The sequence below is a fragment of the Netta rufina genome, assembly GCF_964035555.1.
Source record: "Netta rufina genome assembly, chromosome: Z".
Taxonomy (NCBI): Eukaryota; Metazoa; Chordata; class Aves; order Anseriformes; family Anatidae; genus Netta; species Netta rufina.
The window spans coordinates 36,738,230-36,757,153 of record NC_140126.1 but is presented as its reverse complement, the minus strand read 5'-3'; the positions used below and the strand labels follow the sequence as shown (position 1 = coordinate 36,757,153).

Sequence of the window (18,924 nt, the reverse complement as noted above, 5' to 3'; positions counted from 1 at the left end):
TGACAGTATTTTGGAGGGTGATGTGTTTATTAGGGTTTTCCTATCGGCAAATTCCAATTTTAGAGATTACTTGTTAAAGTAAAAACAGAATTTATAGTACAAACTGAATCTTAAGAACTTTTCTAAGAATCTCACTTTTCTTAGTAATAAGTTTTAATACATTTGTGGCAGCACCAATAACTTTTAAAAATTAATCCCTCTGAAAGGCAAACTCCTTATCTCTCTATTCTCTGCTCCTGTCAGAGTCTGAATCTGCCAAGTTGGTTGACTGGTTAAGTCCGGAGAAAGAAGGATTTTCCCTTGGTCAAAGATGATCGGGTCAGATATCATTTATTCCTCCCACCCAGGCTGGGGGCTGACCTGCTGGAGAGCAGCTCTGAGGAGAGGGAACTGGGGATCCTGGTGGACTGCAGGCTGACCATGGGTCAGCAATGTGCCCTTGTGGCCAAGAAGGCCAGCGGTATCCTGGGCTGCGTTCGGAAGAGTGTTGCCAGCAGGTCAAGGGAGGTGATTCTCCCCCTCTGCTCAGCTCTGGTGTGGCCATACCTGGAGTGTTGTGTCCAGTTCTGGGCACCCCACCACAAGAGGGACATGGAGCTACTGGAGGGAGTCCAGAGGAGGGTTATGAAGGTGATCAGGGGACTGCAGCACCTGTCATACGAGGACAGGCTGAGAGAACTGGGCCTGCTTAGCCTGGAAAAGAGAAGGCTGAGGGGAGATCCTGCTTGGCAGGGGGTTGGACTAGGTGATCTTCAGAGGTTCCTTTCAACCCTGCCCATTCTGTGATTCTGTGGTTATAATTTAAAAAGCAGATATTTTATATGCTCTATACCTGAAAAATCAAAAATGAAAGCTTTCTTTAGAATTAGCTTAATTAAATATAAATTTTATTCACCTCATCCATTTCATCTAAATTATACTGGATTGGAGTAAACGTAGTCTGAAAGGAAGGCCCACATTTGTTAATTCACCTTCTGTCCTAATGCTATACTTGTTAATGTTTGTCTTAGTTCAAGCTCTCCTTATCATCACTCATTTCTAATTTACTCAGTACTCCTATTTATTCTCATTCATTCACCATTTACTTTAAGGTCATCTGGAATACATCAGTGATGGTCCTTCCTGCAGCGTCCCTAAGTTCATTCACATAAATCTTAGTAAATTATTCATCTTTGAATATTTCAGGACTTTGTTGTCTTTTTTTATCTTCTTGTTGTGAGTTATTCAGCTCATAGAGTGGATGGTAGGTATTGTGTTTGACAGCGTCTAGTAGCATGAAAGGTAAATAATTTGCTAATTCATGTTGACATGTATGTACTTTCTATAAAAAAATGAAGGGTTCCTCAGTTCCTTCTCATTTCTGGAATGCCTTATACTGGTAGTCTCTTTTCTCCATTTTACCAACCTTCATCATGGTACTTGATTTTTCAAATTGTATATACGCATTGGTGGGATGGCCAGTCATGAAAATTATTCCTGTTAATCATGTTCACTGTATATAAGCTATCTGCAAGTAGAGAAAATTAAGTAAAGTTTATTGTTTTGTTTCTTTTAATTAGGCTCATGCACAGTTAGTTCGAGAAGTCGATGTAGAAAAGGTGTCAACTTTTGAGAACCCGTATGTAGATGCAATAAGAAGCTTATGGAATGACCCTGGAATCCAGGAATGTTATGACAGACGACGGGAGTATCAATTATCAGATTCAACTAAATAGTAAGTGCATGATGGCTACAAATAACCGTGTCTCACTTTGTGTCTAACAAAGTAATACTTACTTTTTAACTTCTTAACTGTCTGTCTGTGTACATATTTGTATGCATGTGGAACATGAACTTACATGAACATACGCTTAAGAATTGTAATTTAAAAGCTGCTTTTAAGTTGTGGAGTGCATCTAGTTTTAGTTTAGAGTGTGTGTGTGTGTTTCCCAGAGTGAAAGTTGGTTACCATTTGAAGTCTTAAAAGTTCTAACTAGGGGTAGTTAAACACTGCTGGTTTTGATTTTGATGTATCTTTTCAAGCCCTTTCTCTCCTCCGACATATGCGCACAATTGCAAACTGGGCAAGAATACTTTTAGATACTATAACACAAGAGGTGTAATCAAGGTAAACTTTGTAAAATGCGTAAAAATCAGAAGTCTCTTTTCCAAGGCTTTCCCCTTTTCCCTCACAGGCTGCTTTTGCAGTCCTGGTGGTGAGGTAAACAAGCAAGTGTTCTCATGTTTTGTTGAGCTGCCTTTCTTTTGTTGAAAGGAGGCCTAAATGTGAAAGAACATGGCTTCCAGAAAAGACATAGCTGAAAAGAGACTTCAATTTGTAAAAGGTGAAAAAAAGTACAGTAAGAGCCTTTTAAATCAAATCCTCTCTTTTATAGATCAACAATAAAAATGCCTACATGACTAAAATTGCTCTCAAATGTTATGCTCTTCATTTCTGGGGAAGGGTCCTGATAAAGTAGCATTGTAGAATTTAACATTGGAATCAGCCAAAGATTAGCTTAATGAAATCCAGTTATTCTTGAGTGAAGTAGCCTATAACTTTGACAAAATTTCTCATCCTCTATCAAATTGGTGATGGTAACGGATGATGACCTTTTGGTGTTGCCCAATATTTAAAAAATACGGCATGCCTGCTTATTAAAACTGTGGCAAAAACCTCTGTGGTCTCCACATGAATTTTTGTATCATCTATGAAGATATTTCTAATTATGTCATTCCAGTCGCTTTGTCATGCTGACATGAGTGGAAGTCTCTTATTGAGGAAAGCACAGAAGGAGCTGAAAGACATGGTGAAGCTCCCATTCAGCTCATTGGAACACAGCCATAGACATAGGAGAGGACTGGGATGAGATGATCTGCACAGTAGCCTGAGGATTCTTATCTAGCTTAACAATATGTTACTGCTTCAAGACAAACATATTAATGTCTTGCAGATACAGTTTAGGCAGCTGAAGAGCTAGAATTGCATGATACTGTTCTGCCTAGATTTGTTCCAGCGCTCCTTGTTGTTGGCACATAATTTTCTTCTTTTGCTTCATTTTCCTTTTCCCATATATAGGGTCCTGTCTGTGGAGCTGGTTACCTTCTCAGCCTACAACTTCTATTATTTGTATATGCATATTTTGGTGCACAGTGGCGCAAAGGACAGTGAAGCCTCTCCTATTGTTTAGGTTCTTGTTGTCCCCAAATGTACAATATTGTGTTTTATTTTTCAGTGGTAAGAAAGCAAACAAAATACTACCTAAAGTGAAAAACTTTAGGGTATATAAATGGTAAAAAGAAAACTTGAGAGACAAATTACTAACAGTATACTTCCAGATTGTACTGTACTAAGATGAGTAGCAAGCACAAGTAGAAAGCGAAGCAGAGCTTGCCTTATACTCTCAGTTTCTTCTATCTGTAGGTCCTATCTTTGTTTCTACACCAGGCATGATAATGCTTGTGAAGTTAAAATAAATGTATGTATTTTGTGCACTTGCCTTAGAGGATAGAGATAGAATAAACTAAGTCTCCAAAGTAGGAAATAATCATCTGATGCTACTTCAGATCAGATTGTACTGAATACAATTATTTTGACCTAGTTCTAGTGAAATTACCACTATAGTGGATCTTCTGAGTACTATTAAAAATAGCAGGGAATAATTCAATAAGTAGCTATAGAAGCAAATTGCTAGTACATTGCGTTGCAAAAGATAAATGTACTAGCAGATTGGTTACTTTCAAAGCTTAATAGATTAAGCAATTTGACATGAGGTTTTGCAAGTTTCCTGATTTTAACTATAATAGATTATAGTTCATACTGCAGAGTTCTGCAAAATCTGTTTTAGAACATGTCATAGAACATCAGAATTATGAATCACTATATGAGTCTTTTATATAAAAGTATCTCATGTATTTATGCTTACAAGTAGAGTTTCTTCAAATAGGTAAGTCCCGGAAAAGCAATTAGCAGAAATCAAAGAGGCATTGTTTCAGAAACACAGCTAATCTGTTTAGCAATAGAAAGAGAATTTGTTAATTTAAGTGCCCATGTCACAAAGCAGCAAAACAAGATGCTTAAAATTCACAATTGGGATTCACAGGGCAGTAAAAGAGAAATAAACACTCACTGCCGGTTGACTTGGTGAGGCTTAGAAATTTCTTCTGGCTTGATGTTTTAAACAGAAAACAATGGTTTGTTGTCCACCCGATCTCTTGCATGTTTTTAAGCATATGTGTGAGTGTGTCACAGCTTGATCATTCATGCCTTGTATGATCCTTTCAGTGTTTTTTCCCTGTTTTTTTTTTTTTTTTTTTTTTGTAGTAGTATTTTCAGTCTGTTCCCTATATGGTTGGTTGTTTTTTGTTTGTTTTTCACTATTTCATGTCTTTCTCTATCTCTTTCTCTGTATTTTCTCTTTCTGTTATTGTTTATAAGTGATGTTTCAGCTTCTAAAATATCTTGTATGTTTCTATCCTTTCACTTACTGTCATCTTCTGATCTGCTTTGTTAACGTTAGCTATATTTTTTATGTTTTTATACCAACTGCTAGTACCATGGAAGAATATATCAGATGTGTTTTTACCAGATGAGGTTGAGGGTTAGATCTAAGAGAAAATTTTCTGAATTATGGGATTTGATTTGGACCTCTTGGTAGCTCAACAATTGCATTCCATTCTCTTCCCTTACCCTTGGATGCTACAAAAGTTGGATGTTCCTGTTGTTTTAGAAGTAATTTCTTGTATTATCTGTGGTAAAGTCAACAGCACGTTGGGTAAATGGAGATCATTCACTTCCCATATATATTACTGGGTGACTTACCCACTTATTTACCACTAAACCACTTCCCTTTATGGCTTCAGAGATAGTGTTCACAGTGTAAGCCAGATGTAAAACACCACCACAGTGTGGATAGCCTTAAGTAATAGTTGTGTACGATAAGATCTTTCTGTGTGTACTGTGCAGGGTGACAATACAGTAACCAAGGTTAGGGAAGCAAAGGAAGCAGGTTTCCAGTCAGCAGTCTGATTATATCATGGTGTTTCAAAGCCTGTAAAAAGGAAAGGCAACAGTTTTACCAAGAGACTGTCGTTAGAAGTAACATTTCATATTTATGGCACAACTTGCAGAATTTGTGTTGAAACTGGAGTTTATGGAGATTCATCACCATTTCTCTCCAATATGACACAAATGACTTGACCTTCGTGAAGAAATAAGAAGTGCTTAGAACAGGAAAGCTTCTCAGAGCCTTGGTGATAAACTTCACCTTTCTCTGGCCTTGCGAAATGGAAGAATTATGTCACTGTGTACCTCCAACCAAACATTTTTAGTTGCTACACAAGGGTATCTGAGGATACCTGGTTAGCAGCTCTTCCCTGCTTGTGTGTTACAACACTTCAAATAAATAAATATATTTTCCCTGCAAGTTCATCAGTTTGTTATATACCACCTAGTATTGAATACCCCACTTCATTGTTATGCCAGTCAGTATTATAAATGCAGAAGGTCCTTGAAGCTTTTGTTTCTGCATTTGCCATCACCTTGAGCAACATAGTCTTAATTTAAACTCTTTGTTATTGTATGGTAATTTAGCCATGTGATTATGTGACTTGAGTTAGATGAACAGCACTGTAGTTCTTTGGTCATCTAGTAACTGTTATGTTACAATATTTTACATAAGATTGGGGGTTGGAATTAGATGATCTTTAACGTCCCTTCCAACCCAAACCATTCTATGGTTCTATTCTTTCAGAGTTTGATGGGTTTGTTGACTTCAGCTGAACAATTAATTCCTTCATACCTGTCTCTTAAAACCACCATTTTGCTTCCATGTTACCCTTTCAAAATAGGTGCATTTCAGTGCACTTACTGTCTGTTAAATAGTGTTTTTTCTGCCAGAAGAAAGATTGATGTTTGAATCTATTTTTTTTTTCTACAACGGTTTACTGTTTGATGGTACTGCCTCTAGTGATCACAACATTCATTCTTTTGTTTCATAAAGCTGTATGCCTGTGGGAGCCTTTCAAAAGGACTAATACTGTAAGAGACCTGTTACGCTGCTGACACTGGTATAGCAAATTACAAATAGCTATCTGTGTAACTGCTATTTTTTTGGTGTGAGAAAACCATATTGTCTTACACTCACTATTTATAATATACATAAGCACATAATTATTTCATAAGCATTTTAATACTGTTCATTGCTTGTTTCTTCTTTTCATTTTAAAAATATATATTTGAAGGTTGTAAGGCTATATTTTGGTGCAATTTGTGTTGCAAAATAGTGGATTCTGCTTTTATGTGCTCACACTTTACACAGTCTAACACTTGTTTGCAGCAAGATAAAAATGGCAAATAAAAATGAGAATCTGAAGATCAAAATCAAATGTTATTAGTAGAACCGTTCCTGCTCTATCTTACACTTTACACATATTCCTTAAATATAAAAGGAAGGTCTGAGAAAAGACACAGCATGGAATTGACTGCATACTAGATCACTGCAGCCCATAGAAAAAATGAAGATTGCACAATAGAATAGAAGGTGATTCTTCCCCTCTGCTCTGGTGAGACCCCACCTAGAGTACTGTGTTCAACTCTGGGGCCCCGGCATAAGAAAGACAGGAACTTGTTAAAGCAAGTCCAGAGGAGGGCCATGAAGATGATTAGAGGACAGTAGCACCTCTCCTATGAAGACAGGCTGAGAGTTGGTGTTGTTTAGCCTAGAGAAGGCAAGGCTCTAGGGACACCTTACAGCAGCCTTCAGTACCTGAAAGGGGACCTACAGCAAACCTGGGGAGGGACCCTTTGTCAGGGAGTGGAGTGATAGACAAGGGGTATTGGCTTTAAGCTAAAAGAAGGTAGATTTAGATTAGATATTCAGAATAAATTATTTACTCAGGAGGTGGTGAGGCACTGGAAGAGGTTGCCCAGAGAAGCTGTGGATGCTCCATCCCTGGAGAAGTTAAAGACCAGGATGGGGCTTTGGGCAATCTGATACAGCGGGAGGTGTCCATGCACATGGAATGGGAGTTGGAATTAGATGATCTTTGACATCTTTTTCCAACCCAAGCCATTCTATTATTTTATACTTTTAATGTCTTACATAATTTTTAAAATACTCAGTTTGCAGAAGCATTTTTAATTTGCTTTTTTTTTTTTAGCCTTCTGCTAAGGTTGTTTTTTAGCTAAGCAGGAATTTGAAATTGAGGTAGAAAGGCATGATTTGTAAGGGGTATCAACAAAAGGAACATATTGCAGACTTATCTACCTCCTACCATATTGCAAAGATCTTAAGATTTACTGTATTTACTTTAGGTTAAGATTAGGTAGTTCTGGAAACTGGTAGATGTACCTCAACTTCTCACCAGTGGTAGAGAGTATCAGAAATGCAAAACTCCACAGAAATTCTGAAAATGCAACCAGTACGAGTTTATATATATATATATATATATATATATTTTTTTTTTTTTTTTCCCACAACTCCTGTTAGTACACTGAAAATTGATTCAATTTAGTCTACTGCATGTTACCAAAAAGGATGCCTGTGTTGTTCTGGCAACTCTGTGAGGTAGGAGAAGTCCTACTACAGCAGCTTTAACATTTTACATATGTGGAGTTGGTAGACAATAATATATGTATGTATTTTCTAAAATGCATAAAAAGGCTTTTCCCTTTCAGAGTTTGTTTTCCAGCACATGGTTTTAGTTTGTGGTATTCTCAACAGCCGGTTCAGAGTTTTGCAGGAAAAACAAAAAAAAAAGGTAAACAAACAAACAAAAACAACACAGAAATACACCAAACCCCAACAGAAGTATGGTAGCTCCGCCCATTTGCAGAGTAGCCAAAGGACAGAGATATAGCAAATCTAATTAAATAATCTGCCTTAGTCTTAAACTTTGGTTAGTGTTTTATTTTCAGCTGAACTGTCACTGGTATGTGCATGATGGTGATCATTTTATGGAAGGGTCATACCTATGAACTATCTTAGCTTTGTGGAAAATAAATGTTTGCCTTAAATCAAAGAGCTATAGGATTTAAAAGCTGTAAATGTTAACAGTTAGTGCCACACCAGCAAAAAGCCAAGTGGCATCTATCTTGCATGTGGTTAAACACAGTGGAAGCATTTGCGTATAAGATATTGTTAGTAAGCCTTGCCTTTATAGCTGCAGCTATCCTGACATCTCCTAACAAACCTTCAGTTAAATGACAAACTTTCTGTAGTTTTATGGGGTTTGACCCTTTCCTCTTCCCCTGTACTGTCGTCCTCCCCATGTAGATGAAGGAAACGTTTCGTTGTTTACTGACTGGATTGTAACAAGTCATCTTCACTAGTTGTAGATTGAGCTCTTACCAGTGTTAGTTACCTTTATCTCAACATGTTTGTTTCTGGTTTAGAGATTTTTGGGGGATGCTTCTTGTGGCATTCCAGTCACCCCATTGCTTCTCCTCAGCAATGTGTTGCAGAGCCACTATGTTCTCCAGGAATTTCTCTTGTCTTTGCAAGGTGTTGGCAGAGAGATTCCTTCAAAGCATGAGGTTTATTAGTATGCTGACAAATACTAATTCAGCGTCGTGCTCCATCAGTCTTGCCTGTTGAGTTTGACAGGAGTTACGGGCAGTACTGATGAATAGAACAATCTCAGTTGCAGCCTTGGGCAGGAAAATGAAGGTTATATGCAGACAAAGGCTCTTGCTGTCTTTGTCTGCTCATCCCTTAATGCCTTCCCTTGGTTAATTAGGCTATACACTAAATTTAGTTTAGAGTTACGGAAATTCATCTTACAGAATTATTCTTGAGAGAATGCTTCTCTGTCACCTGCTTACCTGCAATAAAAATTTGACCTCAGAGATGCTGGAAAATGTAAGTTCATGGTTGGAGGAGGTTACGTGTTTGAAATGCCTGACCCGTGTTTCTTCATACTGAAGATGTTTCGGGACTTCATTCACTGAAATTGAATTCAACTAAGTTTCAATGGCCAGTTTTCCTTAGGTGATGCAGCTCTGTAAAGTGAATTAAAGGTGAATATTGAGCTACTGTGTTATGGCAAGGGGGGGCTGTATTTACCTTCTGGAAGAAGGTTATTGGTTAAGACTGCCTGTTTATAGGGTTAGGAGTCTCACCTTTTTGCCTGTTTTCTATATGAGAAGGGCATGTAGGAAAATACAGAGCTAGTCAGCCTATTCCTGTTACCCTGTTCTTTCTGTTTATTTTGAAATATGGACAAAAGGTACTTTTGAAACACACTCTCTCAAGGGTATCATTAGCACCTTCATAGCTTGGCAGCGTCCTTGAGGCTGGCTGTGGTTTTGGACCTTGTCATAGGCAATATGAAGTGCATTTAAAATGAGTACTTCTCTCTCAATACTGATTAGGAAACAAAAGGTTTCCTTTGTTTCTGGTCAGTGTGCAGACCACAAGTGTACTATGAGGCTGTGGCAGTTTTTCTTGACGTCAGGGGAAAGCTACTGTCAGCAGCTCATTACACACACATTACCTTGGTAATGCACCTTGTGCCTGTCACTATAGCAACCTCCTGGAAAATTACCTCAGCAGCCACTAAAATTCATTTTTACAAAACTAATTATTGGTATAATTAACTTTTTAAACTTCATCTGCACTATAACATTTACTTGGACCTATGTGATTTTGCTTTTTTTTTTTTCATTAAAGTAATTTCATATTAGTTTCCTTTTTTTTTTTTTTTTTTTTATTTTTCTGTTATTTTGTATAATGCTTAGCTGAATAAATGTTATTTGGGTGAGAGGCCATGTAACTACAGTATGTCTCAGCAAAGTAAGACAGGTGGCAAAAATAAATTCAGAGTGCCGTACAGATCAGACTGAAATGCTTTACACAGATGCTGCTCGCTGTGTAAGTGAGTTCCCAGGCTGGTAACTCCAGTTAACCTGTTTTTGGAGTAGGTCTCAAGGCAGTTGCCAGGATATTTCCAATATCCATTTCATTATTAGTAATTTAATGTATAAAGTTAATAGATTAAGGATACATTGGCTTTTGGCAATTATTGGGCATACTTTTTTTGGTGAAAGTTCATATTTATGATGTGTTTCATCATTTGCTTGCAAGAGTGCATGTGTATCGATTTCTAGCATATGCTGAACAGTCATTTGTGCTACAAAGGCTGATGACAATATTTGTGCATACATGCATGTGGTGAAAATTCTAAGGACTTTTTAGAAATCATTTTCTAAGTTATTCTAAAATACTCTGTGCATATCTGGTTAACCATACATGGTTAATTTTTCTGTATGTGCACAGGATGTGTTTGCCCATGAGTGATGTTTTTACCAGGAGTTTGATTAGGGCACCATTAAGTAGGCACTTCAAAGCCACAGTGAATCAGGCTTATAACAAATGGATGTCAAAAAATATATATATAAATAAATACATACATAAATACATATATATGTATGTGTATATGTGTATATATGTGTGTATATGTGTATATAAATATGTATATAAAGTTTCCTAGTTTCCTTCCTTCGTCACCTGCGTGAATTCAGAGACTCTTGAAACCCTGGCTTCACAAGGTATAGATAAGCCAAGGAAGGTAATAGCTGCAGCATGTCTTTCTGCTGCTGTTTGTGGACTACCTGTATCCTCACATCAGTCATATTAACTACCTTAATTTGAACAATTTTAATAGCGTTTCTTCACTATTTCTAATCATTTTGAGAGAAATCTGTTACAGCGCTATTGTGCAAGTGAAAGAGCTTGCAGGTGCTTATGGGCACTGACTTCCAGGCAGAGCATTTTGAAATAGTAAAATCAATTCAACAACTTAAGGTATTAAGAAAGAAGCTGTCACACCGTCCCTCCTAGTGCAATGTAAAAATGTATTTTTGTGTTTAAAGAAGAGATTTCTTTTTTTCTGTGTAGCTCTGTGTATGTAGCTCTATGTACGTAGAATCATACTATTCTGTAATTAATACAAATAGTAACAAATTGTTTTACTTTGTTTAAGAGGCATGAATTGTAAGAGAGATGTAAGTAGGTTTCAGTGATTTTAGAGCATCTTGAAGGGCAAAACTTTTTTTCAGAAACACTTTTAACCACCTTCCAAATCATTTAAAGTATGTGAAGTTATGTATGTTATATGGTAATAGGAAGTATAGCTAATCTGCAGAACTGTTTAAGTAACAGAAAATACAGTCATGCAAAGAAGGATAAAATAAATAAACCTCTATTCCTTTGATTCAGAGCAAGAATGCACAAGCATTATTAAAATCTGAATTCCAGCACAAACAGTTCTTCAGCAGCAATGTCTCAGTTTAAAATAAATAAATAATAATAAAAGCTTAATAGAGAAGGAGGGTTTTCTTCTACTTAAAAGAATTTCATTGACTATTTGTTGTATGCTTGCATCACAAAAATTACAATAATAACAGATTTAGAAGTTGTGCAACAAAAAACTGGGCTATTTTCATTTAAATAAAAGCATATAATGAAGTCTTTATTTTATTTATAGGTTTTAAGTCATAAGTAAAAGTAGTAAGGACTAAATGTCGTTATGCAAAAACAAAAAATGAATTGATTTTGTTGGACTATAAATTCTGTTCTTGATTTGCAAATACGAATTTATTTTTTTCCAGTAGGTTGTTGTGCATGCTGTCTGATTTTTTCTTTTATTCTTTTTAGGATTTATTTATTTATTTATTTATTTATATTCTGTGAGTTACTCTGACTGGTTTTGACACAGCTTCCTTGATTCTGGGTTTGAATTCATAGTTTTGGAGATTTCTTAGAGTGTTCTACATCATTTTGTTTGTTAGGTGAGAAATCTAGGATAAGAAACAGGCCTCTGTAAAGATCTGTAAGGACTCTGTTATGGACTTAGGCTCTATATGGTGCTTGCTGGTGAAATGAGTATCAAGGTTTCTGTTTATTACATGTGTAAGAACAAAACTAAGAATGAAGAAAAGATGTATTTGTAAAGGATAAATTAGTTTTTGTGGAACTTAATGACATCAGTGAGTTGTGCTAGGACAGAAAAAAATACTCATCTGTCCTTTGAATGGCTTCAAGTAGCAAAAATGAAATTTGCTTATTGAATAATATGCCTTTAAATTACTGACTTTCTAAAATCAGTGAGCGTATCTTAGTACTACGTCCACTGTGCTCATGGTTCAGAGGTACGGTCACCAGGCTCGCATCAGAGACCAGCTGAAGCTTTCCAAAATTGTGCAAGAGGGTGATTGTATGAAAGGGACACCTGCCAATTTATTTTGCTAAGATTCTTTGCTGTCTTGAATACTATTGTAGCGTGTAGTGACCCACAGTGCTTCTTTGTAGCTTTCCAAAATAGAAGTAACAAAACCAATTTTGCCAGGTGGGAGGGGAAAAATAGTGTTTCAGGGTCTCCATCAGTTTCCTCTTGTGGTGGTTATGGATTTCCTTCACTTTTTTCTTTTTTTTTTTCCCCGGACAAAATGATGATGCACTTGTTCTTCTTTTTTTTTTTTTTTTTTTTGTGTGTGTATGTAAAGCATCAAAGCATCTAAGGGCAGATGAATTGCTCATGTTCTTAAGACTTTTTCTTACAGGCAGAAATTAATCTGTATTCTGAGAAATATTTTCAAAGTAATAGCTTCTGAATATGATATCTGAGATAGATGGTTCATTATATCTTTCTAAATATATGTAACTTTCTCACATTCATTGTTTACTATCAGATTAATCTCTCATGAATAAAATCATAGGAAAATGTTATAAGGCATTTGGATCCCTTCCAGACCTAACAGATAAATTCTTCTGAATTTTTGCTGTAAGGTAGAGCTCAAACTGGTTTGTTTCTGTCATTGTTCAGGATAATTTGCTCCCACTATTTCATAACAAGTCCTTCAGAGCATTTAGAAATGGTCTAAGTATTTATTGTGGGGGTTTATTTAAAAAGAGCACCTTCAGTAATAACCAGGAGGAAGAGAACATTTTCAGAGCTTTGTGATACTTCATCATTTGAAAAATTCAAGGAGTCCATTGCTGCCCTCCCTAGCAATGAATCAGGGCATTCTTAGATTAACTGATATCAGTGGCTAGCTCTAAGTCATTCTTGTGCTTGGAAGTAATCGAATGCCTGAGAACTTCATTTGCTGCAGCAGTCTTTCTCTCAGATGTCTGCTGTGGGAAGAGCCCACGCTGTCTGCTGCACTGAATTCATCAAATGTCCAGCTCGTGGACCCAAACAGGCCATCACACAGACATAGGTACATATCTTTATTAAGGCCTCTCTCTTAAGAGAGTTAGGCAAAACCTCCAGTATATTTCTGCTTTATAGATGCAAACCACTGAGTTCTGTGTTGTAGTTAATGAATCTTTACCAGGATTTTTTTGTTGTTGTTTTTTTTTTTGGCTAATCAGCTGGGATGTATTTCACATACTTCAGGCTTATTAACCTGATCAGAGGTTTCAGTGTAAATGCAGGAATTTTAAGTGCTAGAGATCCCACTGTGGGATCAGTGCTGTCTTCCAACAACAAGATCCAGAAAGTTCCTTAATTTGTCACTGGGTACTTTTTTCCTTCTTTGTTTAATTATTATTTTTTAATTGATCTTCAAGCAGTGCCATTTATCCCTAATCATTTTATAACTGGTAAATATTTTATATACATATATACTTGTATATATGTATATACTTTTATATACATACATACTTGTATATACACCTCCATGTACATACATTTATATGTATTTATAGTGAAGTGATAATATCACTGCATTGTTCCTTGGGAGACTCACGTTTATCTATGTATCTGTGTAGACACTGAAATGTGAATATCAAGGAATGTGTTATGTTGTCACATAAGACTATGCAATTTTATATTTCCATTTTGTAGGATTTACTTAACTCTGTGAAAGTGCCCAGGAAGGGTGAATGGATCACATTACAGTTTGTTCCCTCTTTTATGCCAATAATGCTTTTTTTTTGTTGCACTTCTTCCTATCCCACAGCCCATTTCCACTTCCAAGTCTTCCCTTCTCTCTTCCTTATTCAAATTATGGTGTCACTGTCTTGCATTCCTTTTGTTTCTCCCTGTCTATAGCTATCTTAATGACTTGGACCGCATAGCAGATTCCACCTATCTGCCAACTCAGCAAGATGTGCTTAGAGTTCGAGTCCCAACAACAGGAATCATTGAATATCCATTCGACCTACAAAGCGTCATTTTCAGGTAGAAAAAAAGTTTAACAGGCATTTGCTTTGTTTTTGTTGCTTCCTCTTGCATTAATAATGCCACATATAGGATATTGGTTAAAATTGCACAAAAAAGTGTTAATTCTGTGCTTTTACAGTTTGAGCTTATCTATGTTCTTTTCATGTCATTGTCCACATCTAATTAGCAGCTGATGTTAAAGATGTCAAAGGGTGAAAGAGAATTAAGTTATTCTTTTTCTGCAGACAGTTATTACTGATAAAGCCTATAATTCATCTTTTCAGTAAAATTTATCAAAGTCTTATTAGGAATAATAACATGAAAATGCAATCAGGTATCCTAATTCTTGTAAATTATGGAATGCATAATTACCACTTGTGTAGTTGAGTATTAGCAAGAAATCACTCTCCTGGAGAGAAATCATGTCTACTGGAGTGCAAGTACTGGTGCTTAAAAAATAATTATGGGATGTCAATTGCAAGTTAGGCACCTGAGAGTTTAGTTACACTGAGACAGAGGGCAGTGTGAGAGTAAACTGCTAATACATTTGAGTTTTTCTGCTGTCTATTAACAACTTAAGTAGGTAAATTTGTTTTCTGTATGGACTCTTAAAATGGGTCATCTTTGGCAAACTGGGAATTTTGACACTGGTAATTTTTGGAGGGAAGAGGCAAACCACTGAGACTATTCTGTGTTTTGCTAAATATACAGAGTATACATTCCGTAATCGTGACTCAGGATCGGCAGACTTTATCATCTCAGAAATTTGAAGGTTTTGAGACTCACAGTAATTTAAATACAGGAACACGTCAGACTGAAAATCAAACAGGATTACTTACAACAGATTCTATTAAACTTTAATATCAATGGAAAAAACATTAAGAAAACCAAACTGTGTTTTCAACTAAATTCTTTTGTTTTTGTTTTTTTTTGTATGTGCTTGTATGTTCATCTGTTATGGTATTCATGGAGTTGATGTGGATATTAATTTTGCAGAATGGTGGATGTAGGAGGCCAACGATCAGAAAGAAGAAAATGGATACATTGCTTTGAAAACGTCACATCTATCATGTTCCTAGTAGCTCTTAGTGAATATGATCAAGTGCTTGTGGAGTCAGACAATGAGGTAAGAAACCATCAACAAACACAATGCATCAGTTTTCAGGAAAAAAATAATTTTACTTGTCCAGTCCCAGGTTTTTCCAAATGCATCCATCCCCCAGCAGTCATATACAACTACACACAATGGATTGAGAAGTACTGCAAAGATCTAGAGGTTAATCTTGAACTATGGGAAGGCTGAACCACTCTGTGGGATATTCAGTGAAACCTATCTGTTTTGTGTTGAAAGGGAGTACGGTTGAATAAAGAGAAATGTTTTTGGCTGTTTGTACAGTAGGTATTGACTAGCAGAGCCATAAAAATTGAGAGTGGAAATGAAGACAAAATTTATTGATTTTTTGCTAGAACAAACCCTACACTAGTAAAATTGATTCAGTTGACTTATAGCATAGACTGTGATGGCTTATATTTTCTAATCGTTTTTTTTTTTTTTTTTTTTCAAACAATAACAAAAATCAAGATATGTTGGATGGGGACCTGTGAGCTGACAGGATAAAGCATACTAGTATTTGTATTTCAAATGCAGTTTTACAGAGTAGTGAGAGTATGTGGTGCTGGGTTTTTTTGATTGATTGTTTTTTTCTTCTTTCCTGAGGGCTATTTTCAGTTATTCATCAGCCTTCTATGAGTTACTTACTGGCACTGTCCTGTACAAGTCTGTTAACACATACTTAAAAAATTTAGATGAAAAAAATAAAATATTTTAAAGTCCTCCATGGCTGATTTCACTGTTTAAGACAGTGACTGACATAGCAAAGAGGTGTCTCTGAACACCCTGGACACATTTCTATGCTCAAATATATTCAGTATTATTTTTATAATAAAGTCTGAATTTTTTATGTATAGTCTTCCCATAAGAGAAAAATATTTTTACATTATTATTATTATTTTTTTTTTGCAAATATGTATCAGCCATATCATTTATGATTTAATTTACAAAAAGAGCTGGTCTTTAAGTGACTAGCTGACATTTTGTTACAGTGATGTAATCAGCACCAACTTGATCTCTTGTAATTTTGGAAGCTAGATATGTAGATAAAAACAGAACAAAGTCAGACTTGGCTCACTTGAAGCCAAGAGTGAAGTGTCTGGTTCTATCTTTTTTTTCTGGTTTGCATTAGTCTTTTGTAGCCACAAAATCAATGATGAAGTATCAAACATTTTGATCATACAGGTGAAATTATATTGGAAATCACATAAAGAAAACTTTGTTGTGATAATTTTCAAATTCTGTTATCTAACTGTCCAAAATAAATTTTGAAACTTTTTGGTGTTAGCTCTTCAACCCATTGTGTTTTCATCCTTTTAAACAAAAGGAAGGAACCCTCTTTCTCATAGGAAAGGCTTAACATAATGGTGTTCTATTACATTTATCCTCTTCTAATTAGGTGGCTTGATAAAACCCTTGATTTTATATTTGGTCCAATAATGTCAATTTGCAGATCATGACATAGAGCATCTATACTGTAGAAGGTAGGCTGAATCATTTGGAGTACATAATCTTGTGTTGTGTTCTTGTAAGCTAAAAGGGTTCACATTCTATGAATTGAACACACAAACTGAAGATCATGTTCGGTCCTGGGCTGTCTGATGCCTGAAGTGATACCTCAAGTTGTGATAGCTTTTCTGTAACTACTTTTCAGCTGTTGTGAAAACGGTCATCGTACTCAGAAAGCTGTTCTGATTTTTCAAGTTTTCACTTCTACCTTTGTGGAAGTAAAAGCTGTAAAACTCCTCTTCACCTTGAAGACGATTTTTGCACCTCACTGCTAAACTGTTTATTTTTCTTACTAACAGCAGTGGAAAACTTATGAACCTTTTTGACTTTCAGTTTGGAATCTGTTCATAAGTTTAATTCATACCAGTTTTTGTTTGCAAGTCTTACATACAGGCCCACGTACAGGCCCCAGTAGCACATACCAGCACCCTGAGGACTGTGTTATTCTAGTTCTGAGATGGATTCGACCTGTCTTATGCTGATCACCTATCTGGACAGCTAAGTTTTGGCTTTCAGCAAGCTGTGGCCTGTCTAGACAAAAGTCAGTATACTAGAGCACTGCTATATTCCCTTTTTTACTCCTTTGCTGTACCTCCAGACATTCCAGCCCTAAAACACGTAGGAGAATAATGGGTGTACTTATTCTGCATGAAGTAAAGTATAGTTTGTCTGAATGTGGGTATCACAGAAATTTGGAAAGGTTTTAAAGGCTAGATCACACCTTGAATTAAGAATATTTTTAATTCTTTATTGTGGTGTGACAAGCTCACTGGGGAAGTCAGTAATTTAGCTTGGATACTCTGATTATCAACAAAGAGATACTTTTTCACACTCCTTAATTGTGAAATGGAATTAAAATTTCAGCAGCAAAGTGAGAGTGCCCTACTTTCTTCATATGTACAGCATCAGTGTGATACTACACTAGAATCTAATCCTCCTTTGATCTGAGTGCCTCTTACTCAAATTAAAAGATCTGACTCAACAACTTGCAATGTTCTGCTACTCCCTTTGCATTGCTTTCATGGCCTGATTATACAGTATGATTTTTGTAAGACAGCCTACTTTAATTAGTCCACTGCATGTTACTGCCTGAAGTCTTTTTCCTTGTAGTATGTTTTACAAAGAAAACTATACTTTTTCATCATCTGTTGGATTCTTTTTAGCTAATAAATTGTTTCATTAATCTCATTTTAATGTATAAACATAAATCTTAAGAATTATTATTTGGCATTCAGTGCATGCATGTTTGTATGACCCTTCATGATTATGAAACTGGTTTAGAGCCCTTAAGACTCAGATTTGTATTTCAGAATGTCGTGCATGACAAACTCTTAGCTGTAAGTCATTTCTTCCCTTGTTTAGCTTGTTCGAGAGAAATACATTTGGATTATAAATCAGATGAGGCTACACTGAGTTGAGAGGCTTTGCTAGTGTCTCTCAGGGGCTTTTATTCTCTTGGTATGTTTGGGATTAAGTTGGGCACAGTTTCTGTCTTCATACCCTTGAAAGACTTAAGACTTCATAGTTCTGAGGAATAAAGTATAAATACTCTGGAAGAGGACATCATACATTGAAAACGAGACAAATGTTCAGACTGCCTGCCTTTCAGAACCTCATGTAGAATGGCACTTAATGGCACATGAAAATTGAAATTTTAAGAAGTTGCACTGCAGTGACAAAGATCTGAAGGTCAAAGAATCGGGGCCTCAAACCTGAAGAAGAGCATGCATGGCTGCCCAGCAGTATCATAACAGTGATTCCTCTGGCAGGCAATTCTCAAAAATACCATTATCTCTCCTTTCTCAAGTGTGTGTCTAGATTGTACATAACTAGGCATCTGCTTTGATTCATTAATATAAAATATGAGAAATTGCTAAGGATGGTATATTTAAACACCTTTCAAAAAATTCAGATGATGTACAGTTTTGAAATGCTTCTGTCTTTTAAATACATGTAAAAGAAGGGCTATTTTAGTGTTCCAAATTCTGCCCTTAATAAAACAGTAAGTCTGTCTAGATTCATTGGTGGAAATTAGAACAAAACTCAATCCAGAGGACATAATATACTAATTACATTAATAGTATTGTAAATTAAGTAAATTGTCCCTAAGTCTTATATGATGTGATGAAGGAGAATGTGTTACAAGTTGAAATGTC

At 36.0% G+C, this 18,924-nt stretch overlaps 1 protein-coding gene across 1 annotated transcript in view; it reads left to right on the top strand.

Moving 5' to 3' along the window:
• Nucleotides 1–18,924, top strand: part of LOC311221182 (guanine nucleotide-binding protein G(q) subunit alpha) — a 129,454-nt gene that overhangs the window by 91,752 nt on the left and 18,778 nt on the right. Inside the window, exons 3-5 of the mRNA XM_084305011.1 lie at nucleotides 1,560–1,714; nucleotides 14,038–14,166; nucleotides 15,145–15,274. Of these exons, the coding sequence (XP_084161137.1) occupies nucleotides 1,560–1,714; nucleotides 14,038–14,166; nucleotides 15,145–15,274 (414 nt within the window). The remainder of the gene's footprint in view (nucleotides 1–1,559; nucleotides 1,715–14,037; nucleotides 14,167–15,144; nucleotides 15,275–18,924) is intronic.